We start from the raw sequence: 17,987 nt of genomic DNA, 5'->3' as shown, positions 1-17,987 counted from the left end.
CTGACCTTCAAGTGTACAACATGCAGCACTATGTAGGGTCAGGAAATGGAAGAGATGTAAGCTAGTGCTGTTCACCAACCTAGTCTAGAGAGTATTCCTCCTTCCTTTCATCTCTCTAGGAAGAGCTGTGAAGCCAAGTGGCATTTACAGCAGCCAATCAATGCATGCTAAAGGCACTATATAAATGGTACAAGTGATACCAAATTCCTAGTTTAAACTTACAGTATTTGCTTCAGGAGAGGAGAGTCTTCATTGAGACTGCTATGATTTATAGTTCTGGAAGTGGCCAGGGACACACTTTGCAACCATGTGGGCTGACTTCACTGTAAGGCCACAGAATTTCACCTGCAAGTCTTTTCCTATTGTCTCTCACTCTGTTGCTCTCCTGTTCCTTTTAACTATGTCACATTTCAGACTAGTGAGAAAAAAGATGAGTGGAATGGTGACATTTGTCTGACACCAGACTTTACCGCCATCTATTTCCTCTCTAGTTTGCAACTAACCTTATCTACAACCTCAAACACAACACAGCTCTGACTAAAGAAAGCAATACATTAATAACTATTTTTTAAATGACTCTGTACAAGCTTAGGCATAAAGCAAATGAAGATATATGTGGAGTATACAATCATTAGCTGCTTGGAGAGGCAAGAATATAACCTCACTGTATGTGAAAGAAACAGTTTGGAGTTCTAGGCAAGGCAGACTTGCATGGAGCAGTGGTAGCCTTGTGGTGAAACCCCATCATGCAGAGTGCTGTGGTGGATGTGCTAAATAGTTCACATAATATGTATTTTTCAAATAGGTAAACAATGCAGACATACAACCTTGCTGTTTGACAGCTGCTTAGCATATTCCAAGCCATCACCTGTGTCTTACTCTTAGCAAGAACTTGCAAAGAAGAGAAAGGAGAGAATCAGGTATGATGCGTTAAATATTTTCACAGAATCTCAGCAGTATATGTATAAAGATACTATTTAGAGCTGGTTTGCCAAATTTCAGTGCTTCAGGTATCAACAAGAATATTGTTTCTTTACCTTCTTGTAAAGGCTACTAGCAGTTTTACAATGGGAGGCTGGGGAGGACAGCAAAGACAAAGATGCCCTCATCTCCCGTCACTAAATGATTTCCCTTCATTTTGCTAGTAGTTGCAGGTAGCCTGTGACCCTTAGTTAGAAAAATGATGAGGGATCTCTAAACCATAGGAGTGTTTTACAGATTACACATACCTCTGTTCCCTCACTTTCACTTTTTCAGTCTTTAGTTTCAGAGTTGTCTTTTTGCTGACTTTTCTATTCCAGTGGATTCTATTGATGCATCAAATTGAGTCGTCAGATGCACACATTCTTACGTAAGTGGTGAGCATATGGCTAGGTTAATTAATAATTCAGAAAGTTATAAAAGCGCCTTTGGTTCAACGCTTTATTCAGCTAATTCAGCTTCTTTGCTAAAGTTGCTTTAAATACTTCTGTTACTTCTAATAGAGAGGATGCGTTTCAAGGATTTGTGTATATATATCTGGGCCCCATCATAAAAGGAAAGAATATTGAAGGCTAAACTCACCGTAGCAATTTTGTATCTGATTGTGTTTCAAGAAAAAAAAATATTTAACATATTTAACACACACAAACGTTTAACTGTTTACACAGTCCCAGTTTTGATGTAGTCTGTATAATTGACTTAAGAGCTTCACAAGCCCCTGGCCTAGTGCAACTGATTTTTTGTAGTTTCAGAAGAGGAAGGAACATACAAGACAGGGAGGGGTTGTATAAAGAAGGGAGAAGAGATAAAGTGTGAACTCTTCAGAAACCAGGAAGTGACAGACTGCACAGGAGAAAGCCTAATATTAGCTATGACAAGTATTACATATCTTAGTACAAGGGTGCAATAAAACAGGTAGCATTAGACTCTCAGTGCTCAGGTCTGCAGACACAGATGTGAATTTCAAACTGTGGAATTCCTGAAGGGTTTTTTATTACTTTTTTATGGTCTTCAATCAATGGGAAAGTATTTGATTTCTCAATTGACCAGCAGGATTACCTAATTTTTGGAGTACTCTCTAGCAGAGAAAGAGCGAGAGTGAGACTACAATGTAAACGTAGCTAGGGAGAAGAAAACACAATACAATTCACTATGTATCCATGGAACACTCTATATTGGTCCAGAGAAGATCATAAAACTATATGCTTGGAAAATATGGTTGGTCTTTCTGGCATGGACTTTGGCTTCTTTGCCATGCCAGTAGTGCATCTTGGTACTTTTTGAAGGGAGAACTCAAACCAGACACAGCATTTTGAAGGGCTGCATCACTTACCAACAGTTTGCAAAATGACTCAGGAGGACAAATGTACAAGAGAACCAAAGCAGCTTAGCGTAACACTGGAAAATAAGTTTCTTGTACTTAAGATGGGAATCACCTAAGACACTGTGGGCCACACTGCGATGCTAGAGGGCATATTCTCAGTCACATTCTCAGCATAGTTCTAAAATCTATTCCAAGATTTCTCTGTGAAGGGGAGGATAGACTTTCATGGTCCTTACAGTTGGCTGGTTAGCCTACCCTTGTTCGCTGTCTTTAAAAAAAATCCCTTGAGCTTATAAACATGTGGAGTCCAGTGGAAGTTGAAAACACAAATGAAATTGTTCCCTTAGAAGATCAGATCTCCAAGTTAGTCACCTAATAAAAATGTCAGGCATTTAATCTTCATGGAGGGAAAGCTGCCAAGAAATGTTAATGAAGAATATTAATAGCTTTGGATTTCTTTATTAGCAAGAACTATAGAAACTATATTTTTGGTGAACAGTTGTTCACTGAGAAGTAGTCTTTTATGAAGAACAGAACTCTATGTCAGATTCAGCAAATAGTTTACACTGATTTTTTTTTAATTTCAGAAAAGTTGTGCTAGTCTATTTCATTGATTCATTTCAGATTAACATCGTCATTGTGCTGAAAATTGTCCCCAAAGCTAAAGGAATTAAAATAGTGTTACCAAAAAACACCCCAAAAGAAGTAAAACATTTTGGTCAACCAAAAATAAAATTACTGTGGGCTTCTTAGTTTGCTGAATTCTTCTGCAGTTTGAAGGTTTTTTAATTTTTCAGTTGAGCAGAAAATAAGTTATCCACATAGCTCTAGCCATTATTTAGGTCTTTCATTCAAAACCTTAGCAAAGGATGTAGCAATTTTTTTTTTTTAAATTAAATTTATGGCTATTTCATTTTAAAGCCAATTTGGTGTAAGATTTATTTTCCAGATCCTGCAACATAACTTTCAGCTACTTACTGGTTGTTTGTGTGAAGTGGTCTGGAACTAGGCTTTAGCTGGGAGTAGAACACAAGAGCTTAAAGTACTGAACACACAGTGATGCACTTCAGCAGAGATAAAGTGAGAACTAAACAGGAGTTAACATGGTAGGCAGAAAATGACTTGGTAAAGATAACAGGTTCAAATTTCAGATTCTTAATTCACTGTGCAAAAATGCAGGATAAAAAACATGGGTATTTTAAAAGTGCTAAGCTATAGAAACTCACACAGACAGAGCAGTTCAGTTTGGGCATGCCAGTTTGAAAAGGGATTCAGTAAAGCCATGGAATGCATATTTTAGACAACAGAAAGATTATGTGATGGAGTGTCCTGGAAAAAAAAAAAAGCACCTAAAAAGGCTAGAATTATTCTGCTTTGACAAAAGAGAAGCAAATGTCGCTGATAAAGATACGGTAAAGTAGCTAAAATTATCATAAACTGAGATTTAAACATTCTTGAACAAGTTTGAAATAAAGGCCTAGAATATAATTGATGGAATATAATCTGTTTAAAAAGAAAAAAAAAAAAAAGGATTGTTTCCATTATGATGAAAGTGAGTGGTAGTATTTTTAAGAAGGCACAGATAACTGCATGGAACATAACAAATCAGTTATTTTGGTTCTTGGGTGGACCTGACTGCGGTTAAGGCTAGGGGAGGAATTCTGCACTACTTACATTTCTCTGGCACTGTAGCCGTTATCATTAGAGTATCTGAATGTAACGTGTGTTCGTCACTTGCTATTTGAGTTGTTCTAGTTAGCTGCAGCTCTACAGGTAAGTCACATGGTGTAATCTGTGCTCCCAGATGGAGCAATACAAGCACTTCCAGAGCAAACAATAACCCACATTGACTTAAAATGTAAACTTGCTGCTTGGAAACTCCCCATTCAAGAAATATTCATATATGTCTAAATAACTCAACGAAAACCTAAAGGTACAGAAAATAAACCAAGAATTTAAATAATGGATATTATGGTAGCTGTTGCAGCTCCTGTTCAGTAGTAGTTTCCTGTGCACGCAGAAGACATAAGATCCAATAATTTATCAAATTTAATGACTGGATTTGTTAAGATTAAACTAAAGATGCCCGCACTTCAAAAGTGAGGTTGTACTTGATGCCTGGGTCTGTGTCTGCTGGAAATCTGAGAACTCCGGTTCCTAAAATAAGGTCACATCAAAGGTAATGGAAATAACAGGAACATGCATGCTTCTGTCAGCAGGTGCTGATGCAACCGAGCTCCTTGTTGCTGCGTGTCCTAGGGGCTTGGGGGAGCGTTATGTCCCAGGGTCTAGTAACGTGTGAACTCTGACTGAAGCTTTTCTTGGATTTGGGCATTCATACCACACTCCCATATTGGGCTTCTGGTGTCTAGTGACAGTCAAATTCACCCTATAACTTCTCTTTTTATTGAGAACAGTACTAAGACTTCCCCCTTTGCCTGGAACTAGTCAAGCTTAATATTGCTGAATTCACTACCTCTGTTAGATATGGTTGAAGGTAACAGAGACGTTCAAAAGCTGTTGGACAGACACACAAAAGCGGATGCAAAAAAACATGATTGCATTTTGCTTGTTTGGTTATGAAATGTCACCCCCAAAATCATTAATTTAAAACTAACTGGTTTCAATTTCTAGGAATTTGGAATTGTGAGGCTTTGGAATTGTTTGTTCCCTTTTAAAATACTTCATGAAGAAACCACCATTCGTCTAACATCAAAGCTATGCATTATTCTCTCTCTTGCTTATGGGGCTTGTTTATAAACAAGAGAATAACAGAAATGAAAATATTCGTAAATACAGATCAGTGCTATTGAAGGATGACCTTTTCTCTTTTTTTTAAATAACATCCAGTCTCAAGAAACATAGTCTGCTTGTGTTTTCTCTCAGGATAGCATTTCCTCTCTTGGAGGAAGGCTGCTTCAGTCACATCTCTATTTAACTGTCTGCCCCTCATCCTCCCCACCCAGCCTGCTGATCTGTGTTTCCAAATATACCCTTAATTATGTATATGAGAATGTAGAAGTATAAGAATAGCACACAGTGGCATGTTCAGGTTTCTAGTCTGTTTTCATAACAACGTACAATGCTGTTCTGCGAAGCAGCAGAACAGATTAAAGATCACAGAAAATTGTTTCTGGCTTACTGTTTCTGGTTTTGCAGGCACTCGTGGAATTCCCAGGATACAAATTTCTTTGTTACTGCATGGCCTTAGCATATGCTTGGAGATGTTAACATTATGTTCAGAGCTACTACATGAGTTAAATTGAAAAAATAGCCTCCAATATGTGGTTTGACTTAATACTCTAATCTGTAGGGCAGTGGATATCACATTTCAAATTGTTCAGATACATATGCCTAATCTTCACATTGTAATTCTGAAAATGGTTGGTATCACAGGTGTCTCAACCTGTTTTGGCATTCCAGTCATTAGTGAGTTAATTTTTAAGCACGCTCAGGCCTACATGGTGCCAAGTATCATACTTAATTGCTGTTTAAATGCTGGATACCATACAGATGAATTGGTGAAACAGGAAGCAGATTACTCCAGGGTCTGTACAGGAGTGTCACTATATAGGAAAGGAGTCCTTAAAACTATATGTGGATTAGGGTAAAGTCAAGCGTGCACTAAAAGTGTGGTCCAAATTAAGCTCAGTAGACATCAGATCTCGTTCCACCATCTCTGCAGATTTTGTTTCCATAACTACATATAGTTGCCTCAGTATATATAATGATTAACAAATATAGAATAATACAAAAGACCTTTATATAATATCATAAGAACAGGTTGGCTCTACTTGCTTCTGAATCCATTCCAGCAAGAGAGAATAGAGATGCATTTTTAAAATGGTGTTTCTATAGCCCAGGCAACTCTACAGTTCCTTTTGTGGTCTGCTCTGGCAGACAATACAAGCAGCATGAGTAGCAAGGTCTCTGCCACTGAAATGAATTCAGAAGTCAGTACACCTGCAGATCTCAATGTACTTTTACTCAGTGAGAACTGCAAGTTTCTTAATGCAGCTTTACACACATTTTTTGCTTTGGACTGGGTGGAGTTCGGGAAGAAGCCAAAAATGTTCTTGCTTGTGTAATTTGCAGTTAAGATCAGTTGAATTTAATTCTCAAATGTGACGTTTTTCCATCAGCTTGGGTAACTCTAAACACAAGTTATGTGATGTCGTGCTCTAGCAGAGGAGCTACAAAGGTTACAGTTTACTGGGACTTGGAACATGAAATCCAAACATATTTAAAATTGTAAAAAAAAATTTTTACAATATTCCTTATCTTTTAAAGGCATTTCTTGCCTGCTTCTCTGAAGAGTAAAGAAGCCTGAGTTGCTATTTGATTCTTTTGTTTTCAAGCATCTTTATCGTTTGGAGAGTTACCTCTCTTTGAGACCTGCTAGTAATGCTCATAATGCACAAAAATACTGCCGCTGCCAAGACATAGTGTTCAGAGACTCAATACCCACATTCATATGCTTGACTGTTTCCTGCAGTATTTAAGATATTTGATAACATTTCCACATTAATTTATAGAATCAAATTCTGCAGTCATTGTGTAAAGGTAAAATTCTGACTTCAGCATTGCCTAAGATGGAGCTCAATATCTTTATTATGTTGTGTACAGCCACTTTAATGCAAAAAACTCTTTGTGGAGTACAACATGTCCATGGGTTACTGCTTATGCAAGACAGTTGTACTGTGGCTGCATGTTCCCTAATGAGATTAGGCAATCCGTTCATATAATCTCTCATTCTGTTGACTGCTTTACTGCCCGTAAAAGGACATTTATATAACTTACCTGCACAGAAAACCACATCCCTTCTGTTTGAGAGATGAGACTGATGACAGACTGTGAATTTCCACATGTGGTTTTGGAGCAGCAGCTAGGTCTTGTTTTAAATACCCCGCAGCAACTTTGTCCCAGACTGTGTACTAATTTTTTTATGAACAATAATGACTCTCGTATCTTCACACAAGGCATCCAGCATTTCCTCAGAATACAGCTTTTCTTTGAGGAGGTATTGCTAAACCTCAACAAAGCTGGGAAGCACTCTAGAGAACTTACTACCATTACTAGAGTGATGCCAGCTGTCAGAGAGTACATGGAGGGGAAAACCACTTGGCCAAGAAACTTAAAGGCAACTACCAAGAAGATATCAAATCAAGACTAGAAAGGACTGAGGGGCAAAAGATAGCTCCTAGCAAGAAGAACAGGGAACAGTAGAGAAATAGCGGAAGAAAGGTGTTAGGTGTTGGGAACGTGAGAAAAGCAAAACAGTGAGAAATCTGTAAAACACACATTTCCTTGACACAGGGTGCCCAGAACAAGCACAGGACAGGATGGAGGTCCAGTGATTTGTGTTTGTTGTGGTGCCAAGGAGGAATGCAAAGCAGGGCGTAGGCCACACGGTCCCATTCTTTCACTTCAAGGACAGATTTATCTCCTGCTCTACTTTTTTCTCTCAAAGGATGACTTTTGCAGTAGCCTGCTGGCCTTGTTCCTCATCCTCCCTTTTTTCTTACAAAACCCAGCTGCGCCCTTCGCATCGAGCTGACCTTTTTTCTCATCCTCCCTTTTTCCCCACAAAAACCAGCTGTACCCTGGCACCAAAGAATATACTGTGTCATTACTCAAAAGATAATGGCTTGACTACAGTCCCACCCACTCACACATACAAACTAGGATAAATACTACCCCAAGTTTTCACCCTAACTTGGAGGGATGATAATCCAACACTAAATCGGAGGGACAGATTGATGGGTTTGTGCTCTCGCCCGCCCCCCCCCCATAAGGGATGCCTTTTGGTAAGATTTCCTTGGCTACGCCAAGTGTATACCCGGGAACTTAGTGTGTGTGATTGCAATTGTTTTTCTTTTGTGTAGTGCTATATAGCCAACCTGCAGTTTGTGCATTTATCGTAGGCAATCTTAAAGAATCTGTAGGTGTTGCATAAAAATAAACTGTACTATTCGTGAACCTGACTGCTTCTTTTGAATGCAACCGGACCTACAGCATACAGGCTGTTCAGGCATCTGGGTCAGACCTATAGTCACGGCCCCAATTGGCATACCTATTAAGGGATAAGTCCAGCCGCCCCTAGCCCCTCTAATCTCTGAGGACTGGCTAGAACACAAGGGGATTTATCTCTTACCAAATTTATTCTCACCCTAAATGCAACAAAAGGCCATATTTTCTTTGGCTCAACACCCAAATCATCACCAGCATCATCAACAACATCAAATCAGGCAGGTGAGTAGGAACTTGAATGTTCTCATCTAGATCTGATGTGCAGTGAGGAGAGGGGAGGATAAGTTGTGCAGTAGCTTCATCACCTGACTGTTAGTGCTGGATAACACAAGCCCACTCCAGAACCTATTCTCTCATTAGCAACTGAACTGTCGTGCCTACTGCTGGCTACCAAATGCTAGACATAGAAAAGAGCAGTTGATGCCATGCTAACTAATCAGCAGAAAAGGTACCATTTTCTTTGTGCTTCATGCTGTTGTCAATACCAGAAGCAAAACATTGCATGTTAGCTCTAGCCTTCCTTGTCTGAAAGCAGTAATTTCATGGGGCAGTCCTTCTAGTGAAGAACATTTGCTGGCACCATTTGTAATGAAAACAAACACAGAGAAAATTAACTTGGGCAATAGAAACATCCAAAGGCCATTGCCTTACTGAAAAATGCCATAGCTCAGGGATAAAAAACTTTGATTATGCAGGCCAGATGCAGCTGTCAGACAATGTCTCATTGCCCTTCTTCCCAAGAGTCCCAAAGTCCTCATAGAAGTATATCTGTTGTATGACCAAAACACAGTGAGAAGACTAGTGAATCTGGTCACAGAACAGGGATGACTGGCATGTCCCACCACAGGCAAGAGCATATCTAACAACAGATGACTGGATACATGACAAACAGCCAAAATATATTTGTTTCCCATTTGTTTCACATTTCTGTTATCAGACTGAGAGATGAGTCCCCAGCAGTTTACAGGAGAAGTCTGAGGAGGACATTGAATGGATTTGCATGGGATTTTTAAGCAACAAAACCATATCCATTAAACCAGTTGTTGGTGGTTTTATTCTTAAAAAGTTTGTGGGGCCCTAAGTTTTTTAGGCTTTAGTTCAGGGGAAGCCAACTGAAAGCAGTCCTGTTCATCTTAGCTGCCTTTTGCAGACCACTTAGGCGGTGATGTTCATGGTTCGCCATGTGCAAATCTCTCATGTACTGTACAGATATAACCATTGCATTATGCATTGTAGTTGTAGGCGTAACTAATGAAATCCACACAATGTGCTTAAGAACAATTGAGCCTTTGTTTTTCTCCTAAATAATCAAGGAAACATCAAGGACACTTGCTTTCTCCATGTTCTTGAACAAAATCCTATTTAAAAAAAGAATTGCCTGTCTTTTGAGACACTGAGATTTGGCTGAAGTAACTTGAAGGCTTCATAAACAGAGGGAAGAAGAATGGACAAATCTCTTTTTCTGAGCAGGAGCCTCCTAAGTAGATCCTGGAGATAAATGTTTTGGCCAAATCTGTGAATTTAAACCAGATTATTGGGTGCCTAGATTGAAGGCTGACTGAGGTCAATTTTGCTATCAGACAGTTTTAATTAAGGTGTACTGAATTTCTCCAGGAGGCTTATTTATTTATTTATTTCCTATTTGGTGTAGTGTGTGGAGAACTTCTATTTCTTATTTTGGCACAGAATTTTTATAGCTCTCTGGGCCTCTTGAACTGGCTATTCAGCATTAGAAAGATTAAGATTAGTGCAAGTAGGAAGCTACAAAAATTACAACTACAAAAAATGCTAAATCTGTGTATTCACACAAGAATAAGATGTTCTAGATTAATAACAAATAAAGAATATGTGATATTCAGACTCAGTGACAGTAAGAACCAAACAATATATAGAAGTAGTAGACAGCACATTTCATGATTTGATGTTTTCATTTTTAACAAACGGAGAAACTAAGGATGGAAACAAATAGAATGAATTTCCCAAGGCTATGCAGGCCATCAGTGATGAATCTGGGAATACGTTTCAGATGCCTATCTACCCAACAGCACTACTTCTGTCAGCAACCTGTGCTCACCTCCAGTGCTCAAGCTTCTCAGGCTGCAGATGTACCACTGTGCCCAAGCGCAGACCTCCAGCACAGCCATGCAATAGCACGGGCATCTGGCCCTGTGAGAGATGTTTCCCATGTCTGAGATCTGTTGAGAAGTTCATCAGGTCACCAGACTGCTATTTCCTTGATGCCACTGGTCCTACCTTAAGTGTAAGAGATCATGTGGTTTAGGTTAACTATTGATAGAAGGCTGCTGCCTTCAGTGTGGCACATTTACCCAGCTGAAATACAGTGCTCCCTGCCTCACTTCTAAATGAGACCTAAGGCAGTGAACAAGAAAAACTGCAGTAACTTGTGGCAAATGCAGAAAACACAGGCATGGCTGTGGAGAATATGAGGCAAGAGCCTCACATCCAGTGCCTCAAAATTGTCATTTGCATTTTTCACTATAATTGTTTTCTGATATCTTAAGAACGATACTTCATCACACCTTCTGAACTTTGAGTTGGACAGACATAGGGACAGCTTGGAGGAATAATTAAATGTTCTGTAGAGCTCAATATAGATATTGTCAAAGTCCAGAAGTAAAGTCCAACGGACTACAAGTGATATGAAATGTGACATCCGTTAAAGGATCAGGAGCCCAGCATCCCTGAAGATCCAGTTATCAAATAAGGTATCACTAGGTTGATTTACAGTACTTTTTAATGGGTTGGAATTCCACAGTGTTGTCCTCTCTGGCAGAGAGTAAAAGCTTCTCCATCCAATTAGTGCCAAGTGGCATCTACCTTGCTCCCATCCTTTTTATTCTAACTTTTGCGTACCAAAAAACCATGGAAGACGTTGCTATCCCTTCTAATCATGCCCTGTTTACTTTCTGCAGGTGAACGGCCTTTTGAATGCAACTGGCAAGGATGTAACAAGAAGTTTGCTCGCTCCGATGAGCTGGCCCGCCATTACCGCACTCACACTGGAGAAAAAAAGTTCAGCTGTCCTCTCTGTGAGAAACGCTTCATGCGCAGCGACCATCTGACGAAGCATGCCCGTCGCCATGCCAATTTCCACCCAAGCATGCTCAAGAGGCGAAGTGGAAGCAGCTCAAGAACAGGGTCTGTCAGTGACTACAGCCGCTCAGATGCCTCAAGTCCGACAATTAGCCCCGCCAGTTCCCCATAGACCTACCTGCACTGGATGTCAGCACTTTGGCTCTGATACCTAATGTGGAGTTTTGTTTGTGTTGCACACATTTAAAAAACTCTGTTGCTTCCCCTCCTCAGTTTCCCACAGCCCCCCCTTTAAAAAAAAAAAAAAAATCAGTAAATAGCTGCCTCCCACTGCAATTTCCAGTCAAATTTTCTTCATCCAACCACACAAGTGGCTATTCTAACCTCATGGACAGACAGACTTACATGCTACACTTAGTGACTCCTGCTGTCTTAATATTTCATACATTTTGCAACCATTTACAGATCCTCTTGATTATTCTTTATAAGAAAATGAGAAAATCTAAAAAAAGAAAAACAACCCATTTAATTCACCTCAGGTGTCAAAGTAGTTTTGTAAGACCGGATTGCACAACATGAGCATACATACACTTACAAATCAACTGTGTTGGATTGTCTCCCCTTCTCCTTTCTCAGGGATGGATATTTATGTTACACAATAATTACAATGAAGACACACCCTAACCGCAGCCTTACTCTGTAAATATATTTGCACTCAGAAGCTTTTTGTTAAGTTCTTTCACACACTGGGGAAAAAATAAAAAACAAACAAACAATACAAAAACCAAACCAGTACTGGAATGTAGTACCAGACTCTTCATTGTTTGTTTTCCTGATTATATACCTACACTGGGGCATGTCCAAAGAGGAGTCTTGTCTTTCTTCAAGCTGCCCTCTGCTTTTGTTGGTAGCAAGCCGTCATTTTCACTTCTCGCTGAAGATGCTCCAAAACCAACTTCCTATTGCAAAAATCTCTGTGAAGTGGATAAACTTCTTTGTTTGTTTCATGCTAGATAAATTTCTGAGAAAAAATTCTAAACAAGATGCCTTAAGTAAATAATCTAAATCACGAGGAAACTTATTTACACTGGGTAACATTTTATTGCAAGGTGGCATGGAATCTCAGAGGCATTCTGTCATCACTCTCTCCAAGTTGTTAAGCTCTCTGCTCTGCCTGTTCAGTATGGGACCAACAGAATATTAAAATCAAACCACACTGACTTGAATAATCTCCTTTATTATTTCTTCCTTTTTAAAAAATGAACTATGGAAATAGCATAGCTGAACCAATGCCCACCAAAACTTTTATCAAGGTACTTACCTACTGTACAGCTGTATCTTAGCGAGACAAATTGGCTAAGACATAGTTTCTGTATCCTGTTGCATCACAGTCGTGGTCGCTGATAAAAGGAAGCAAAAATCATAAGGTATCTTCTGACAGGGAAAATAAAATATGCATTTTTAAGTTTTAAAATAAAATTACATTTTAGCTCAGCAGTACTACAAGTTTCTCAAAAATACACATACCAGCATAAAGTGCTCTCATTTCTGAATTGCTTAATAACAAAAAGGGAATCTTGGCTAGTTTTCAATAACTTTCAAATATTTGACACTAGATTGAGCACTAGGAGGTAGATTTTTATGTTTCATATGGTAGAAAATACAGCAAAAGACCAGGAGGCGTTGTGATGTACTGGAGACCTCAGTGGCAGCAAATACACTTTCCTTGGTTTGGCTGGGTCTGATGGGGCATATTATAAATTCAGGTCCTTTTGGTTCTGGAATTTTTGGGGTTTTCTCATTTTTACTGTAGGGTATAAATGCAGTTAAGTGTAGCATGGTGAAATGAAACTCTCTACGCCAAACCTGCCATTTGATATTGAGTGAATGCCTCCGGATTCCAAATGAACCTGTATCTTACTTGCTGCTTTGCATTGATCCAATTTTGCAAGTGTTTATTGTACTGTATATTAACTGTGAGAGGCTAATACAGACTTCCAAGTAGTTTCATAGGTACTTCCATAATATTTACATTATTCCTAATACTACGCATTCTATTAGTTGTATGGATAAATACTTAAGAGACAGTTCAAAGTGCAGATATTTCAGTATTTTCGTCATGTTAATTTGCTTCAGATTTCACCCCTATAAAATCACAATTTCCCCCTTTTGAACTGAAAGTCATGTGAGGCACAATTCTACTGTTTCATTTCACAAAAAATGAGAGAACATTGTAAGGGTTTTTTGCAAGACGACAAATATTGTTGAGATTGTGTGATGAGTTAGGGGAAAGCCAGATTTGTTTGCCTACATAGATTTCCTGTTTTTTTTTCTTTTTTTTTTTTTTTTAAAAATCTCATGTACCTGAGGTGCACAGTTTTAACAACTTGATACAATTCAGGTAACAGGAGTTCACATTCCAATAATTTCTGTGACTGCTAAAAGTGCTCTTGTGCTGTAGTTAGTAAAGAGGCATTTAAGATACTTAGCTAAAAGAATTCTACAGGTCAGCTGCATCTTGTGCACATACTTCGAAACAAGTCATAAACACATTTCTCATTATCATTATACCTTAATAGAGGGATGGGGGGAGGGGACACAAATCAAAAGAACTAGGTATTGGAAAAATCATAGGCTTCATGTTCTAAGTTCAGTTTGTTCTAAAATCATCTTTTCCAACAAGAGCATCATTTAGTCTTTTAGCAAAGGAGGAACCACTCCAGTCCATTTATTTAGGGCATAATAATTCAGCGTGAATCAGTAGGTGCATTACAAACAAGTTGTTTTAATAGCCTGGAGAAAGAATATTCACACCAGGTTTTATTAGTACTGAGATTATGGGATGTAAAGATTACGGAACAACCTATTCTGAGTGACATAAGAACTATGTAATCTTAAACAGTAAACTAAGCATTTTATATATATTCCTCATTGATATTGCTAATAATTCTCCAAGTTTAAGCAGAAAAAAAAAAAATTGGTTCAAAGTCAAATTTTCAGTTCAGCCAGTTCATCTAATGAGAAGGCTATGAGACTATATATAGCCAACATAGCTACACTTTCAGGAAATTCTCTGAAATTTGTCATTAAGACTCTTTTTTTACATCTTAGCTGTAAATACCTCAGAGTGTGTTACGCTGACAGTTGAATGACTGTGTTTCAAAATCCTAGCTAGAGTTTCAAATATCCCCATTAAATGTTTAATACATGATAGCTTTAGGATAAAATGATGAATTCCAAACCATTAGTAGTTTCCAAAACTGAATGTGAACAAAACATCTCTTTGTATTTTCATATGAAAAGAGAGTGTTTGGGGTTTTCTAGCATCTACTAGATGCTAGAAAAAAAGCAGAAGGACCAGCAAGGTCATAAGACTCCATTCTCATGATGGTTCCGCCCGAGTTTTGCAGATGTGAGAAGTCTGAACAGCTCAAATTACGTTGTGAAATCTGGGTGCTTATCCAAACTAACCTCCGATTTTTGCCCTTTTGTTGTTTCACCCTGTGGTGTAACCTAAACCACTCTCCTGGCATAGCAACAAACATTGCACACTCAGGAAATACTGCTCTGGCAGGGTGCAGATTTATTCACAGTCCTCCATTTGGAGGAGTGTGCATCACTCTCCTTCTGCATCCCCCTTTCCCCATGCAATCTGTTGAGGTGAATCTCCACAAACTACAAAATTGCCCTAATTGTTTTTTCTTTTAATTTCAGAATATAACAGGTTTATTTTTATTAAGAAAGCCCTGAAAGTTTGTTTTTCTCCAGTCATGATTCTAGCTTCCTCTCTAAGAGTTAGGTTTAACTGCCATGTTGTAGGAAACGGGTGCAAGTTAAAGTCACCAGTCAACTGAAACTAAAGATGCTCTTAGAAACTCATTCACCCCTTCCATTAACCTCATCCTGTGCAAAGGCCTAAAGTGCATTTATGGCCACATGAATTCAGTTTTCATCCTGCTTCTTAGAAAGCAGTCCTGGTAAACTCCTGGCAGCTAGATTTTATTGTGAGAATTGTTTATATCTGCAAATTAGTTGTTCCTTGCTTTTATAATACGTGCATAGTATCTGTTTACATAACTGCAAAGGTATATATTTATAACAAGTCATCAGAAGCCTCTGTTTGATGGTAACACCTAATTCCTGTATGTATCCTACCCTATTTACTGCATTAACCCTTGCAATAACTTTTACTTATGAGAGCCTGTGTACACCTTTAAACCTCATTACCTTCTATCCAGATGTTCAGTGCTTTCCTTGTTCCATGCAGCCAGGCAGTAAAAGGCTGTGTGATGAGCTTACCTGTGTCTAGCTATTCACATTCTGCCTTTTTCCAGTTCTTTGCCATGAGTTCTATGATTTGTACTGGGCGAAGTGCAGTGTTGTTTTGGGGAACATGGTTTGTGAAGAAAGATTAAGGAAAACGAACTCTGCATACTTACAGCTTGCCTTTTCGTTGCCATTCGATTTGCTAATTTCATCAGGTGATGCCTACAGACTGACTTTCAGGTGCTCTTTTACTCCATCACACCATCTGTTTGTGCATTGGGTGCTAACATTTGGTCTATGTCAGTGAATGGTATGATGAACGTCTGTATTTTAAACTCTTTTGGGGATAAAGCTATAGCCTTAGGCAGAAGAAAATAACCAAATTATAGTTGTTTACCCCATAAGCCAGAATATAGAATGCAAAAGCCCATCCACTGGTATAGGGTTTTTTTACATATATATATAAAAATATTTATATATATGGATTTATATAAGCATATGCACATATATATAAAAATATGTATATATGTGTATATTGTATTCTACGTGTGTGTATATATACTACACACCAAATAATGAAGGGATGTCTACAGACGAAAAATAGGTATCCATTTCATTATAAGTAGCGATGGGTCTGAACCAAAATCCTAGACCCAACGCCATTGCATTTGGGAAGTTTGAACCTGTTTTTTGAGATTTGTGGTTGAGTTTCATCTCTGGCTACAGTTGCAGTTACTTGTGTATATATGCATTCTGAGGGATGTGTGTGTGTGCACATACATACTTTTTCACACTGCATGCCTGTATGGGTGACAGAGAATATGTGTGCCAGTAAGTGTGCACGTGTTTACATATATACTTCCAGCTTTGGTGAACTACAATGTTACCGGTGTCATCTTCACTTGCACAGTTTTATCAGCAGCACATGAATGCTTCCGTGCTTTTCAACTCTTTAAATCACTACACTGAAGTATTACAGTTGTACAGTTATATGTTCATCTATTCCTGCTCTGCTGTAACTTTTTATGTATTTTGTACTGCATAGATTATATATTGTGATAATGTCCTATGCAACAACAATTAAAAAGGAGAAAAAAGGAAAAACGAAGAAAATTAACAACTGTAAAATATCATCTTAACTTGTATGCATGGTTAGTAACGTTTACATTTTCCAAAATAAAACTTATAACTATGAAGGACTGTTTTCCTCTTAATTTCCTTCTCTATGTATCAGTTAAAAAGCATCAATTGTTAATATTTCTGCTGTTCATTTGAGGCATCATATCTTGTTTGATATCTTTGTTTAAATTTCACTCAGTGCTATTGTTTAAAATGGGATTTTTTTTAAATCATTGAAAGCTTCTGTGATGCTTGTTTTGTACTCTCCTCTGCTTTAACTGGTATTTTATAGTTGTATAGTGAAATTCTTTTCTCAAAGCTGATATATACTATGCTTTTCTTTACAAGATGGTTATGGTATTAATATGCATGACTTAAACATCAGAGAGTCAACCATCCTTTCTTTCAAAGCCCAGTTCTTTGGAAATTTCTGATTTCATCTCTGCAAGTGGCAATGTCTTATCAAAACAGTAGTAATTTAATCTCACAGCATCCTGAAATGTTCTTTCCTAATTTTAAATATGAGGAAACTGAAACATGAGATTTGAGTGACTTTCTTGAAGACGTGAGGCAATGGCAGATGTGTGCCTTTATCCTCCCTTGAAAGTAACACCACACCCCCAGGAGAACAATTTTGTGCCTTATAATGAATATCTGTCAATAGAACATTATAACTGATTGCAAAAATAATTTAAAACAGTGGACTACTGTTGAAAGATGAGACCGAAAATAACCGTACTAAGCCAGGGGAAACTGTGGGAATTACTTTAAAATTAGTACATTTTCTTGTGCAGGGGTCATGAAAACTGTTCAGAGCAAATAACTTGGAGAGCCATTATCTTTAATAGCAGGTTTCCCCATGTATTCATTACAGTGTTGAACTGTCAGTGCTATTCATTATCTCTGACCATGCGCCAGTTAGCTTGTACGTCTGTATGTGTCTATGATCAACTGCTATTTGATAACTTACACAGAGGAACTAGCTAAATCACACAAATGCTTAACTATGTTAATGCAGTATTTAAGGGCTTGCTATCCGAGAATAACATACTCTTTGTGCATGCAGTGGATAACCCTGACTCTTTATTAGTGAACCCTCACTGGAACAGAAGACAAAATGCTTCTGTCCAGCAGAAAACCACAAGTTTGTTCCTTTCTCTTCTACTTACATTAGCATGATGTGGCCTCTCACTGCTTATTCTCAATGTCTGTG

General features: G+C 38.3%; 1 protein-coding gene across 1 annotated transcript in view; it reads left to right on the top strand.

Annotated features, from left to right (window-relative positions):
• KLF13 (KLF transcription factor 13) overlaps positions 1 to 16,851 on the top strand; it is a 37,871-nt gene extending 21,020 nt beyond the window's left edge. Inside the window, exon 2 of the mRNA XM_074880339.1 lies at positions 11,269 to 16,851. Within this exon, the coding sequence (XP_074736440.1) occupies positions 11,269 to 11,561 (293 nt within the window). The 3' untranslated portion in view covers positions 11,562 to 16,851. The remainder of the gene's footprint in view (positions 1 to 11,268) is intronic.
• Positions 16,852 to 17,987: the final 1,136 nt, after the last annotated feature.

The sequence above is a fragment of the Strix uralensis genome, chromosome 11, assembly GCF_047716275.1.
Source record: "Strix uralensis isolate ZFMK-TIS-50842 chromosome 11, bStrUra1, whole genome shotgun sequence".
NCBI lineage: Eukaryota > Metazoa > Chordata > Aves > Strigiformes > Strigidae > Strix > Strix uralensis.
The sequence above is the reverse complement of the archived record's forward strand: the minus strand, read 5'-3'. Positions and strand labels throughout refer to the sequence as shown.